This window comes from Microtus oregoni, unplaced genomic scaffold (assembly GCF_018167655.1).
Source record: "Microtus oregoni isolate MIOR12 unplaced genomic scaffold, Mior012 000083F_ref0000379, whole genome shotgun sequence".
Taxonomy (NCBI): Eukaryota; Metazoa; Chordata; class Mammalia; order Rodentia; family Cricetidae; genus Microtus; species Microtus oregoni.
This window is the reverse complement of record NW_024544543.1, coordinates 155,809-170,800: the sequence shown is the minus strand read 5'-3', so window position 1 is coordinate 170,800 and position 14,992 is coordinate 155,809. Positions and strand designations below refer to the sequence as shown.

The 14,992-nt window shown below is 45.7% G+C and overlaps 1 protein-coding gene across 1 annotated transcript in view; it reads right to left on the bottom strand.

The window, feature by feature from the left end:
• LOC121441899 (FH1/FH2 domain-containing protein 3-like) overlaps positions 1-14,992 on the bottom strand; it is a gene marked incomplete at its 5' end in the record, with an annotated part of 239,631 nt that overhangs the window by 137,726 nt on the left and 86,913 nt on the right. The window contains 2 exons of the mRNA XM_041643264.1: positions 2,872-2,966; positions 8,171-8,282. Of these exons, the coding sequence (XP_041499198.1) occupies positions 2,872-2,966; positions 8,171-8,282 (207 nt within the window). The remainder of the gene's footprint in view (positions 1-2,871; positions 2,967-8,170; positions 8,283-14,992) is intronic.

Sequence of the window (14,992 nt, the reverse complement as noted above, 5' to 3'; positions counted from 1 at the left end):
ACAGAGTGCCCTTGTGCTGATGCCACGGTAAGGAAAGTGACTACAGTCTCTGCCAATGAGAAAGATAAAACTACAGCATACAACACTGAGCAAGAGGGAATGTTCTTTTTCGCTGAATTCAGAGTTCTGCAGAGCAAGGCCAGTGGCTGTAAAGGACAGGAAAGAGAAGCTTCATCCTCAAACACATGCTTCAAATCACACAGCAAAGAAAACTAATGAACAGACTTGAAAATAAGAGTTCTTAGGATTATTCACCCAAAGTGTGGCTGTCTCCTGTCACAAGCATGTAAGTTAGCTCTGCACTCAGCAGCAAATACTTCATTAATAAGTAAATACAAGGGTTGGAGAGGCGTCACACAGTTAAGATCATTTCTAGAGAACCTGGGTTCAATTCCCGGCACCCATGTGGTCACTCACAAACATCTGTACCTCCAATTCCAAAGGCCAACCTTTCTACTCTCTCTGGGCAGCAGGCACACACATGCTGCACAGACAAACAGACACGTAGACAAAACTCCCATATACACACACAAAAAAAAAATCTTAAAATCAAAGAAACAAATGCAGGGGCCTGGAGAGATGGTCTCTGAGGGTACCTGCTCACACAAGGCGCACACCCTTAATCTTAACACTCAGGAAGCTGAGACAGAGATGGGGCATCAGTATGAGTTCAAGACCAGCCTGTTCTACACTTTAAGTTTTAGCCAGGACTATATAGGGAGAAACTGCTGGAAATTCTTTTCTTTTCTTTTCTTTCTTTCTTTCTTTTTTTTTTAGAAGCAGCAAGAACTGTGACTGTCATGGTAGAGGTAAGACTATCCTAAAGGGGGACACCGTGTCCTTCTCTTTAGCCATCTGACAATGACACCCAAGGAATTTTAAACTCTACAGGAATCTTAAGCTTGAGGAAGAGAAAAGCTGAAGCTCAGGTGCCTTCAGAGACTTCCCATGGCAGTGATGGCTCGCAAGAGCCCTGACCATGATGCACCAATGACCACACCCTGCCCAGCAATGCAGAGGTCTTGCCCATGGTTTAAACCTTAACTTCACGTTACTAGCCCAGAATCGACCACTGACCTCTTTATTGGCTCCTCTTCCCAATGTGGCCACATTAACTAACTTTTGCTTCTCTGCTTTTCACAGACTTGATTCTTGAGCTGGTATTTCAAGGACAGGTGGCCGAGCTTCACTTGTCAGGGCTACAGGGCCCAGGTCTACCCCTGGTGGCAGTCATGTGGCCTGGGAGAATGTCTTTTTGTTTTACTGTGCATTCACGGTTGACTAAAGAAAGGACTTTCATTCTCTCCTTACCCCCCCTTTTTTTTACTTTATTAATATATTCAGGATATTGTGGGGTTTGTTGTTTTTTTTTTTTTTGGCCAATAGCTTTCTAGTTTGTCATCTGCCTATAGCTTTGAGATTTTCATTTTACGAACAAGACCCTTGATGATTTTATTCAGTAATATATTTAAATAGTTTCTTTGCAATCTTTTGCTGGTGTTAAAATCGAAGTAAACTTGAAATAAAACAAAAAGTTGTCAGTATCAAAATGGAGTCATTTATGTCCAATCCAAGGCAAATGGACAGTCTGTGCCACACTGCAGGGTCACTTATGTAAGTATGCCCAGGTTAAGAATTATCCACAGAACTCCAGAGAGGCTGTTTATGCCGTAACCCTTGTCTAAGGAGAGCTGCCTCCACCAATGAGCTAACACCAACTAAAGTCCCCTTACCAATGGCCTTTGTTTCAAAGTGGCTTACATGTGGCTTCCTTTCCTCTGAAGGTGTCCTAACCTCAGCCTCTGAAATTGTGCCTTTGGTGTCTTCCCATCACATATCTACCCCACATTGCCACCCCTTGCTACTTCCAACTATTTCCAAATAGATTTGTTTAGGTGAGCCAGTCTCCCCACTGTTTGGATCTCACTCAGGCCACAGTTCCTGCAGCAGCCCTTCCTCTCTCACGGACACAGACACAGACAAGCGCCGTTTGAAGAGCACTGCCTATGGGTATCTGGCCAACAGACTTTCCAGCACCAAGATTTCTACAGATGACAGAGAGCCACACACTCTGTTCCCCACCTCTTCCCTGCTGTCTGCTACAGTCTCAGAGTCTGAATTCCACAGAGTCTGAATTCTTGACCTAGAAGAAGTCTTGCATCTTCCTGACTTCTTCTAGGTCAAGTTGCTAATTCTAACGGGGAAATGTCATTACAGGTGAGACTCGGCAGGAAACATCTTCTTACATTTCTTGCTATTGCCTTCCAATAACAAAGCTGGGGCTCATGAGGAACAATTTAACATTTTCACGTGGTATTAGTCTCCTACAGCTGGTGCAACTTGCTACCATGAGCTAGGTGTCTTAACATGCCAGAACTTCATGGTCTGAAACCAAGGGGTTAGCAGAACTAGGTTCTCTGTAACAGTTCCATGGACTGATCCTTCCTTGACTATTTCTAGGCTGGCTATCAGTCAACTTTGGTACTACTTGGCTCACAGATGCACCGTTCTAATCTCTGCCTCTGTCTTCACGTGGCTATCTTCCCTGTACGTATTCATATTTTCTTTTCCTCTCTCTCTCTCTCTCTCTCTCTCTCTCTCTCTCTGTGTGTGTGTCTCTCTCTCTCTCTCTCTCTCTCTCTCTCTCTCTCTCTGTGTGTGTGTGTGTGTCTCTCTCTCTCTGTGTCTCTGTCTCTCTCTGCCTCTTTCGCTCTCTCTTCCTCCTGTAAGGCCATCAGTCATATTTGGTTAGAGTTGTCCTAATACCTAAGTTATATCTGCAAAGACCCTCTTCATAGGTACTGGGGTTTAAGGCTTTCATACCTATTTTTGAAGGGGTAACAATTCAACCTAGAGCACACATCAACCAACCTTGTTTACTAGAGTCATCGCATAAACCAACAGCTCCGTGTCAACTCCATCTTTTTCTTCCAGGATTTCCATGATGTTGGACCAGGGTTTGATGCCTACAGGTGAAGCAAAAATCATTAGCAGCAGCAATTCAATGACACTCATTATCCAGTCACACTGGAGTTTCACCAAGGAGCTCTCCTTTGGGGATGGCAATGTCTGTCCATCCCTGCATGTGTAGGGTGGACACGTCTTTAAGCTGGACTTGTGCCTATCCTAATAAACTGTATTTCCTAGCAACCAAAACACTTTCCTGTCTTGTGCTCATTATATCCATAATTATTTGCTTGAGAAGTCTCCTTTATATTAAATACACAGTTTTTAAGTCTGTTCATGTGCACACTTTTGGGATGCAGACTAAAACCCTTTCTAAGTCATTGCTAAAAGCCCAGCAGCAGACACTGAGCAAGGCATGAAGACCTTTATTTACTCGCAGTTCCAAGCAGTAACAGGAGAATGCTACTTCTAATCCATCAGGGTACAGATATTGTCAGGGCATTAGCTAGGTATAGAGTCTGGTGGGTAACTTCCCTTGATGGGTTTAGAATCTAGTGACGTAGTTAGACAAAAGGCACAAACATAGATACAAGCACAGAGCCCCCATCTAAGAAGCAGAAGACATATTTAGCTATGATGCTGGCAAGGGAAATGCAGTAAAGATGGATATGGAAGGCTTGGGAAGTGAGGTTCCTCTCGAGTGAGCCCCACTTCTGAAGGCACATGAGCTGCTCTCTCCGGCCTCTAGGATAGAGGTAGAAAACACGTCACATTTTAGACCATCAAGTCAAGTCAAGGCCATGAAGGAAAAAGCAGTCTTCTGGCATGGCTCCATGCCCGGGATAAATATTAGAAGTGATAGAAGCATTGGCTTGCCCTTGGGTTGGGGGCTGGAATGTGACCCTCTTTCCTGTGTGATTCCTCTATAAATTATCTCAAAAGGATATCACTTATCTTTGTTTGATAAAGTAAACTTGTAAATAGCCTAAACACAGCAGTTTCCAAATGCTGGTCCTTGAATGGTTTGTGACAAAGCTGATCCTGGCCTTGAGATAAATAAACATTTCCCAAAGGCAGAAATGGTATCACTCTCATTCATCTCTGCTTTCAGCACAATGCCTGCTGTAGAGGACAAGGTCAATAAAATATCAGAGAACAGTAATGATTTCTCAGAGGGCATTTGGTATGTGAAGATGGAACAGCTTTACAAGAATGAGAGGGAAGATACACACAGGAAGAAAAAAGAAGGACTGAAAAATAGGCACCTTCTAGAAGACATGACACACACAGATTAATTCCACATGCAAATATGTCAGCTCTTCCAGCAAATGAACCTGGTTTCATCCTTTAGCTGAGTTATCCAGCAAGTTAGACCCAAGCAATCTTCTGCATCTATTTTTAATTCTGAATGTGCAGATATGCTCTCCCTCTCAAGACCTACTGAATTGTATCTGGACATTTATTGTCAAACTCTTTTGCAGTTAGCACCAGGGTATAGTTGTTCTTCAAGTGTCAACAGAGTGACCATTTCAGCCTTCAAGACAGCCAACCAAGGTAGCCAGTAGACCCTGGGCCTCGCTATCCCTATGAATTCAGGAAACATCTGCTTGTGTTTCTAATGGGGCATCAATCTCAAGGACTAGAGCACTCCCAGGAGATGCTGGGCAAAGTGCCTGGGAGAAACACTTAATCTGTAGTTTCTAATTTTTATGGTGCTTCTGGACTCAGAATTACTTCCTCATTGTTGACTTTGAATCCAAAGTGCCCTGTGGGGGCTGGGGAAGAGAAAGCCAAGCAACAGAGGCAGGTGTCCCAGAAAAAGGGAGCCAGATCCCTACCACACTTTCACACACACACACACACACACACACACACACACACACAATACATAAATACATAATGTAAAAAGAAAAAAAATTAGGTTGGGGAATTAAGGCAGGTTAGGGACATATCTAAGCTGAGAATCAAGTGTTTGTCTTAAGAGATTACTGCAAGGTGTCCAGGAGACGAAGCATTTCTAGATCCTTTCTTAGCATTCATGGGGTACATTGGAAGACAAGGTTGTCATTGTCATCGGTCTCCCTCAAGATCCACCCTAAACACTGCAATATAGGTTTCATAAGAGCCCGGTGCCTCCTGATGTTGGCAAGCACATAGTTGACTCAGACATTTGACTGATCTGTGTGTGCACACTGACTGTTGCACCACAGACACCCAAACATCAGTAGGTGCCATTATCAAGGTCATGGTTAGTGATGACACCAATACTTAAAATGCTCACTTTCCACAAGGCTCCAGGCCAGTCCTTTGCCACGAAGGCACAGTGCTTCTTTCTTTAACTAGGATTAAAGATAAATACACTTAATACATGATTGAGACATTTCCCATTTATTTTCATGATAGGTTCCTATATTAAACTTCATCAGACATTTTACATGATGCCTTGTACTAATGGTCAAACACATGTTGGACAATCCTTCCAGCACATTCTGGATCTTTCCAGGTAACAGATCTATATAGTCTCCACAGAGACTTTTGACATTGAACAGTCCGTTCAGTTCAAGTGTGTAACCTCTAGCATCCACCATACTTTAGACATCCTTCACCATTCAATTCACCCTCAAGCAGAGTCAGAGACAGGATTGCTTGAAGGGATGATAGACTCTACCCCATGATCATCATGTATGATATGCATGTACATAAATTAAGTCATATTCATCACTTTACATTCAAATGAAAAATATAAGTTCAAAAGCTATGTTGGACCAAATCAATAGATCCCAAGATTTATGAAAAAATGAGTAAACTTGTCTGTTCCCCAAGCTCGCTCTCTGTGGGAGAGGCTAACTACATGTCCAAGGGACTGTCTGTCACTCTACCTAGCTTCAAGATAACCCACCACAGGGCAAATCTTAGGAAAGAACTTGACAAGGTAGAATGACAACCCAACCATCTCCTAAAAGCTTCCATGACTTACCGTCTTTCTCTCTTCCCGTCAGGCATCTGTCCAAAGAAAGTGACATAAAGATATAAGAGAGAGAGAGTGTGTGTGTGTTGGGGAATGGTATAAAGTGCTTGATGTCCAGGCACAAGGTCCTGGGTTTGAGTCCTAGGACCCACCTAATAAATCTAGAGATGGTGGTGTGTGACTATAATCCCTGTGAGAAGGAGTCAGAGACAAGCAGATCCCCGGGGCGCTCTGGCCAGTCGGTCTAGACAAATCAGTGATCTCGCTTCAGGTTCAGCCAGAGACCGTGTGAAAACTAATCCAGAGAGCAATTAAAGATGACATCCTAGGTCAACTTCTGACCTACACATGCATGCACATACACACACACACACACACACACACACACACACAGAGGTGAAGATGATCCAGAGGATCTGAAAAGTCAGTTGTGATTCATGACACATTCAGGGCTAATCAAACTCACTTTTTATTATAGCCCCAAAGCTAAAGTATAGTGGACTAGACCAAATGAGGCATTTAAAATGTTCACATATTCATAAATATGAGTTACTACCTACGATGTACCTTTCGGTTTGTTTGTTTTGTGGTAATGAGGACTGAACACAGACCCTCATGCATACCCAACAGGCACTCTTCCACTGAGCTATACTTCCGGGCTCCTTTGATGAACTTTTCTTTCTAGGCTCTCTAAGTGGCATACTCTAGTCCATGTCACACTCCTGACTAACTAATAGATGGCCATGCATAGTGTTCATAAATCCACCAAGGGGATCTAGTCTAGAATGACTTCAACTACCTTGGTGCTAATGACTTTTCGTTTATTTTCTTAGTTTTATAGTTGCTGATTCCTCAAGTCAGAGTTTTCCTGTCCAATAAAAAAAAATGGAAAGACAACTGTCTTTCCCATGCCAGTCCCTCCTGCCAAGGAACGAGTCTGGAGACACTACGGAGCAGAATTTATGGACTGTTTGCACGTGTGCCCACGTGGACACGCTCAGCCCTCCTTCAGTCATCTCCGGCATGCCGGGAACCGGAGACTGTTCTAAACCCTGCTGCTGGAAACACCTGGCATTCATGCTGCTCTCTTCAGAATTCCCTGACACACTGGTATGTTTAATTCCATCACAGAATCCCTGGACAAGTTTACTAGCAGCAAACCCGGATGACGCTATATGTATGTATTTCAAAATCACAGCCAAGACCACACATGTCCATGAAGAAATGCGCTATTGAGCCACACATGATGAACTTTCTCTGAGCTGTTTCATTAGTGATGTTCCTCTGTTTGCAGCTCTTCATGTTTAGTGGCAGGCAGATGATAGCAGCTGCCAAAGGTTGAAGAAATTTTATAGGCAAAATCTACCAAGCTGAGAAAACGATCGATGGGAATTTTTTTTTTTTTACTAATTGAAAAAAGATGGCCATCATTTTGTCTTGTTGGAGAGACTTGGGATAGTAGAGGCCTCAGGCTGAGACCGCGGAATGAAGCTTGCATGTGGGAAACAAAGCCCCAGGTTCATCTGAAGGTCATTCCCACTCTACACCATGCCCTATGTGCAGTGGAACTCCAATGAAAAATGCTAGGAGTTCCTACTCAACAAGGCCAAAGGAGAACCTCAAAGCTATGAAAAGGATGTCCCTATATTATGGCCCAATGATAAGTGTCGTTGATACCCACAATTTAAAAGAGGCTACCAAAACGTCCAAGCATCGTCCTAAAGGAACTCCAGAGTTGGGAGATAGAACCCACATCCTGCAAGGATGAACCAAGTGAATCACCATGTTCCCAAATGCCCACCTGGCTCTGCGAAAGCCAGACATGGTTTCTGAGCTGCTGGCTGTCCTTATTCAGGACTGTTAGTGGCACTATAACCTGTTCTTACTATAAGACATCTCCTGTCTGGTACCAGATGACAACATGTCATTGTAGAGGGAAAGTGGCTGTGGTCTGCGACCCGCCTTCCAGACTCCAGTATGGGATGGCAGGGAGAAGGGCAGAAAGCTCAAGGAACATCTATGGGTCAGTGTTACATAGGACAGGAAGAGAAGGAAAGACCCACAGTGATTTAATCTGGATCAAAAGGACAGGTCCGCTGTCATGTCCTGGCTAAGTCCTCACGTCCATTTTCTTCACTGTCACGTCACATCCCTGCCCAAATCTCCACAGTCACCACCCTGGACCCCTTATGGTGATGTCTACACACAGAATGCTCCCAATAACTCAGCAGAAGAGGGGAAGCCTCCCTATATGCAACATCGTGACCTTGATGGCCCCACGGCGGGACTACTCACCTCTTTTGGTGTCGACAGCAGAAACGGCCTGAATGAGGAGCGGTGCATTGGACTCAGAGTACTCCACAAAGACGAGCAGAAGCTTCAGGGCTGTCTTCACCACCAGGCGGAACTGGAGAGAAGATGAAACCATCACAGAGAAGCATAGGCGGCCCTGCCCACTTGAAAGCACTCTTCCCTCCCCCACAGCCAGCACCCACCGTCAGTCAACTCAGAGGTCATCTAGATTCCTTTATTGGTTCCTCACTCACCTCTTATCAGAAACACCTCAGCAGATAGGTATTAGTCCCCCGCCCCAACTGTGAAGATTGGGAAACTGAGGCAGAGTACGCTGTCCATGATCACACATCTAGTGAGCAATGGAACCAGGAATTCGAACCCAGGACATTTGACCCTGGGATTCACATTCGGCTTCCAACAAGTAAGACATGCATGCTGAACTGGGGACTTCATTTGATCCCAATGACAACAGGCACAATTCATATTTTTCCAATGAGGAAGCAGGTACGGTAGGTCAAACACTTGGATTAGGCACAAGTGCAAGCTTGGGTAAGCAGGATCCTGAGCCAAGTACCCAGTACTTAAAGCAGACAGAGCAGGCTGCCTGGGGCCTTGGAACTCACAGACCCTGGATTCAAGGCTCAGCATTTGTGAGGGGCTGAAGCCAGCTCAGTACTTTCTTTCCCACAGTAGAACTTACCCTTGGAGAGACCATGAGTGACTCACTCAGTGGAAGCTACCATGGCTTTCTAACTCCAGCTCCTTTGGTACTGAGGGGTTCTGGGTCAGTTTCTCTACCCCCCCCCAGCTGCTCCTCTCTCTCTCTCCCTCAAAGCCTCCCTTCCCTTTATCCCATTTTCTTCCAAGAATCTTGTCCTCAGTGACCTTACACACATACCTCCTGAGGATCGCACGAATGATGCGCCTGAGAACACCACACCAACCTCAGGCTGTCCATCCTTTCCCAAGCTGTTGTTGCCCCTTTCAACCCCACAGACCTCTTCTAAATTGAGATGGAGTTGTTTACATGTTTTCCTTCAAGGCCAAGAACTACACACGACTCAGAGTGGGTTTAGGGGTGTCTGCTAGCTGCTCTGATCTGTCAGTCAATGGCCAGGTCAAACCATCAGTCCCATTTTGCCCACCACATTGTGGAAATCAGTTCCCGCGTCTTCATTTGCCCTGCACCTCGAGGAAGACCCAGGGACTCCATGAGGCCTGCGCTCCCATCACAATGACAGGGAAACAGACTTGATGGGGAAAGTGAGGGAACCCCAAGCAAAGAACCGCACTGTACAGCTCAAAGGTGTATGGCTTCATTTCCCAGCTTGCCAGGGATGCCCTGTGATCATGAATCCTGATGCTCAACTTGACAGGATTTAGAATCTCCGCTGAAACAAACTGCTCGGCATATCTGTACGGGATTTTCTAGACTGGGTTAAGGGATGTGGGAAGTCTCTTAAGTATAGGCAGCACCATTCCATGAGCTGGAATCCCAGACTCAACCAAAAGCAGAAAGAGACCTGAGCACAGCATCTGTCTCCCTCTGCTTCCCGGCTGTGATTGCCTTGTGACCAGCCGCCCCAGCTCCTGCCACCATCCCTGCCATCATGGACTATATCCTAAAAATACAAGACAAAAATCAACCATTCCTTCCTAAGTTCATTTTATTCAAGTATTTTTGTCCCACCAACTAGAAAAGCAACCAGATGCTCTCCAGCCCAACTTGATGGGAATTTAACTGTGTCTCCACTACTCAGTTTAGCTATTCAGGTTCATGGTGGCCTGCATGTTGTCAAATCCAGCAGTTACCTCTTCATGGATTTCATTCGGCCCTCGTAGCACGTGACACACTCAGTTGCTCTCTCTCGGGAGAGGACAGCTAGTCTCCCACCTGATGGCGACTCCTTCACTGCTATTTCCAGGGTATTCAGGATGGCTCTGTGAAGACCTAAGGGTTTCTGCCTGGGCATTCATTCCTCATCTCACCACACACTCTCTGACAAGTTTATCTTACCCCTGGGTTTTAAAGCTCATCTAAGATCGAATGTTAAATGTCTGTTGCTTTCCAGGCCTGACCCAATTCCTGGGCTGGGTTGTCTTATAACTTTGACATCTCTCGGGTGCTAACCCACACCTCAGATTCACTGTGACTAAAACTTGATTTTCATTCATTCTCACCACATGCCACCCCCACTACCAGCCTGGCCCATGCATGCCACCCTCCACTACCAGCCTGGCCCATGCATGCCACCCGCCACTACCAGCCTGGCCCGTGCATGCCACCCTCCACTACCAGCCTGGCCCGTGCATGCCACCCTCCACTACCAGCCTGGCCCGTGCATGCCACCCCCACTAGCAACACTACATAGTGAAGGTGGCATATCTTCACTGAGTTTCTCCTTCTAACCCATCACAGTGGCATGGGACCGGTCATAGCCCCTAACCAAGCTAAGGCCCTTCACAGTCAGGTGAAGGTCAAGAAGTCCCAGGTTTCCCCTTCCTTTTGTGTTCCCACCACCAAGGGAACTGTGTACTCTGGGGGGGGGGGACTCTAAGCATTTTAGAGGGTTCCTACCCCTAACTCCAGTCCTACCATTTCCCTGCTCCTTCCTGTCTAGGAAGAGGCCAAATTCCACAGTATTTTCCCAACAGGTACAAGGCTTTGGGGGGCAGCAGTCCAGAAGAATGAACTATGTTTTGTATGTTTAAAGCCAGAGAAGTGTCTTTAAGTAAACACAAACCCAGCATGTCCAGGCTTGGAGGCTTCCCCGGGAGGCAGAAATTCCTTTTGTGGTTCCTGAAAGGAACCTGGCAGCTGTGCAGTGTGCTCCCATGAGGCTGGTCTTGGCAGGGCCCGCTTTGTTGGTCCCATAGAGCCCTTCTGAGCATCTGTGGGGTCACAGGCCTTGACTATCATGATGTGGTCCCTAGTACCCAGAATCCGTAAGCCATGGATGCTTCTGCTGGAGAACCTGCTTTCCCACAGAAGCTTTCCTTTTCATGTGTTCCTCCCCTTTGCTGGAAAGGCTCTGTTGGGAGTTCTTCGGGCACCGCAATTTTATTTTGAAAAATTTCTTAAACATAATTCCTATGATCAGGAGTTCTGTGACTTCAGCTTCTAGTTAGTTTATGTTTGGTGCTTTCGGAAGCTTTACTATGCCAACGAATAGCAAGCACATTAGACAATTAAAGCGCTTTAGAGGCAAGAACATCGGAACGTTAATTTGGGGCAAATTCCTGGTACTAATTGAAAGCATGTCACAGCTCATCTTCAGATGCATCCGGGGCTCCTACTCAGAAATTCCACATTAGCAATGTTGTGAAGGTTTGAAAGTAGGGAGGGGACACTGCTTCTAAATACTGCTATAGAATCCTTCATTTATCCAAGAGTTACTCTCTTTGATACCCTTCTGTATGGAGAATATAACCACACGCTCCGGAGTGCGAAGCAACCAGCACAGGGGCCACATTACTCCTCCTCAAAGACCAGCACATTGCCTTTTCCACAGTTCTTGAGAAATCTTTTCTTGGTGCCGAGGACTAATTGGGCAGTAAAGTGCTTTTGTAGAATGCACAAGGCCCTTGCTTTATTCCCAGATTCATCTTAGGTATATTTGCACATTTGAATAGGAACCGCTGTTAGGAGTCCTAGCCCATATTCACTGGGAAGAGGCAAACATGGGAGGCAGTGGTAGAGCAGGGGAGGTGGGCTTAAGATGGCTGCAGGAAGGAGCAACCCCAAAAAAGGAGGGGTGGGAGTAAGCTCCAAAGCAGTCAGGGCATACACCATCACATGGCTTAGACACATCAATCCTCAGAGTATCATTCCAACCCCAAACGCACAATTTTCAGCTCCGACCAAAGCCCCTTCCTATCCTAACAAGCACAGTGTCACGACAATGCATCCAGCACCTGGCAATCTGTCTAGCCCTGGAAGGGCTGATCCAGTCCCCATGAAGCATGTGACACCATGCACTGGTTCAGCATCATGAAGCAGACAGGCAATATGACAACAGGGAATCAGCCTCAGCGGCTCAAAACCTAGTGGGTTGAAGAGGAAGGCACATCCCCGCAGGGGGTAAACCTGGGTGGGGTAGACTGGCTGGCTGTGCTTGCGTCCCTTCCAATCCACACATCTTTGCTTCCACTTCACAGGTACTACAGGCACTAGGCAAGCACTCTGCCAACTGAGCTACATTCCCAGCCCAAGAAAAGTGTTTTATGCTTTCCTAAAACATATAGCTAAGCAGGAATCTGCGCTAGTCCCTTTGTATTAACATGCCTCCACCATACTTCATGAAGATTTAATGCATTTTCAGGGTGGCTGGACTCTGCTGCACCCACTATTTTGGACTTTATGTTCCTAGTCATCATAAAATATAGGCTGAAAGACCTATGTGAAGGCCAAAGTACCAGGTAAGTAACCAAGAAAGGAACCAAGGACAGCATCCATATCCCCCATACTCTGGATCCAATGTCACGTCCATTTCAGAGAGGCTGGGGGTGGGGGAGCAGTACCACCATGGTGCTTGCCTAGGGTTTGGTTTTCCTGGTCATTGTGCAGGAAGCATCTAGGTTTTAGAATGCAGCTACCAGAGACCTGGGAAAGGAATACAAGGCAGTTTCTTAAGACTTCGCACGCAGCTCACTGGATTTAAGGAAGCAAAAGAAATCCAGCAAGTGGGTAACATATGCTGCTCACTGAGTTCAAATTCAAGTATCCAAAGCCTTCTAGTTGCCTTAGGATTTAAGTTACAAAGAGGTCTAGAGAAATACTTATGATTTTGCTTCATGTCCCACTAAAGGTAGCATAGATGTGTGCTATAGACAAGTGCTGACCTTTAAACTAGCATAGAAACTGTAAGACATCCTGATCTATAGATCTTTATTGTACTATTTATACATTTACCTATACTCTAGAACAAACTAGGTATCGGGGAAAAAATCAAACCAGACACGTTGGCTCATGCCTGTAATGCCAACACTAGAAGCTGAGCAGGAGGGGATCTCTGTTGAGTTTGCAGCCAGCCTGGCCTATAAAGTTAATTCCAGATCAGCCTGCTCCACAGAGTGAGACCCTGTCTCTTCTTCCATGAAAAAATTGCAGCCCCTAGTTATGCATCATTAAGACTCCTCATTTAACTTTTTATTCTAATGTCATACTCTCAAGTTGTGACTTTCTAAGCCAGCAGTTCAAATTCAGGCCCAAGGGCCTTCATAATTATTAAATGGCTCAACAAAAATCTTAGGCTCCAGAATCTTTCCCTTCTCAACCTCTAACAGACTGTTTGAACATGGTGTGGGCGATTATCAGAAATAAAACAGAGGCTCAGACAGTGCCTCAAGCACAGAACTCTGGGCCTTGGCCTGCAAGGATTCATGGGGAATAAAAGGATCAGGGTTGGCACATCAGTCAGAACAGGAAGTCACCTGCACCAAGTCCCTGTGCTCTGCCTGAGTGACAGCTGCATGCTTCTGACAGTGCAGTCTACAGAAAGGAGACCAACGCTATGAACAGTGAAGTAACCCAGGGGAAGCTGGCTAGCCCTGAAGGTACTAACCGGTGAGTAAGACATTTTGTACGGTATAAAACAGAGCAAGCTGTCCAAAGATGATGGAAGATAAAAGCAAAACAAAAAGTTACAAATTATAACTTATTCTGCTGGAGTTTAGCTGAAACTTTATTTAAATAGCAGTGTGCAAACATTAGAAATATTCACATGGCTAAATTTTCCAGAGGATACCCAGGGTCATTGCAAAGAGTCATTTGAGGGCCCGAGAGATGGCTCAGCATGTAAAGGGGGTTGCTACCCAACATGATGACCTGAGTTTGACCCCTGGTACCCACATGCGAGTTGTCCTCTGACCTGCACACGGGCATGGTATGCACACGCCCACACATTCACAAACATAACAAATAAAATGTGAGAACTAAAACAGCTCAATTCATAAAATAACATTTATTTGTTTTTTTACTATTGAGAAAGAGATAGCAAACCCTTGCATGAACATGCCAGCTAAGGGGCATCTTGTTACTGCTTGCAGAATGCAATATTGGTTGAAGGAAATCAACAACCTTGGGTGCTTTTACAGGAAGCAGCATGCCCAGGTGGGGGTACAAAACCCCACAGTCTAGGAGGCTAGAATAACTTGCTACATGGCCAATTTCTAAGTGGAAGCAAAGGAAACCAGGTTAGATTATTGCCCTTAGCCAGTGAAAAGCCCCATCTTCCATATGTTTTGGCTCGAAATATATGCATTGTGGAAATAGGACAGATAATATTTCCCAAGTAAAATAACTTCCTTCTACAAACAACTAGTCCTGGAGGCATGCCAGCAGACAGCAGGTAAGCCCGGCATGGTGAATGTGCTGTCAGGAGAGCTTGGTTGCCAGGAGTCTCCATGAAGTGAGTGCATACAGGTGCCAGGCAGACAAAAACAAAGTCCAGGGGCTGGTGGTGGTGGGTGGAAGAGGGAGTGGGCAGGGGGTAGGGGGAGGCTAAGAGCATTGACAAATAGAACCCAAGCCTGCAGGGCACCTCCTGGGATGACTCCCAGAACTCCTGCCTCTGTTGTCCTTCCTTCTTCTACTGCCCTAGAAGATGGAAACTATTTTCATTGGAGAAAGGGTATGCTGGCTGCCTGAGATTCTGCAATCTTCCAGATGTGTTCCCAGGTTTGAACCAGCAGTTCCTACTCTTTTTCATGCTGAGAGAACATGGCCGCTTTCTCTGGCCACAGGAGCGAAGTGTCACAGTTCCACTCTCTCTTGTATTTCTGGCTTTCATAGGGAAAAACCATTTGTGAGTGATGAAGCAG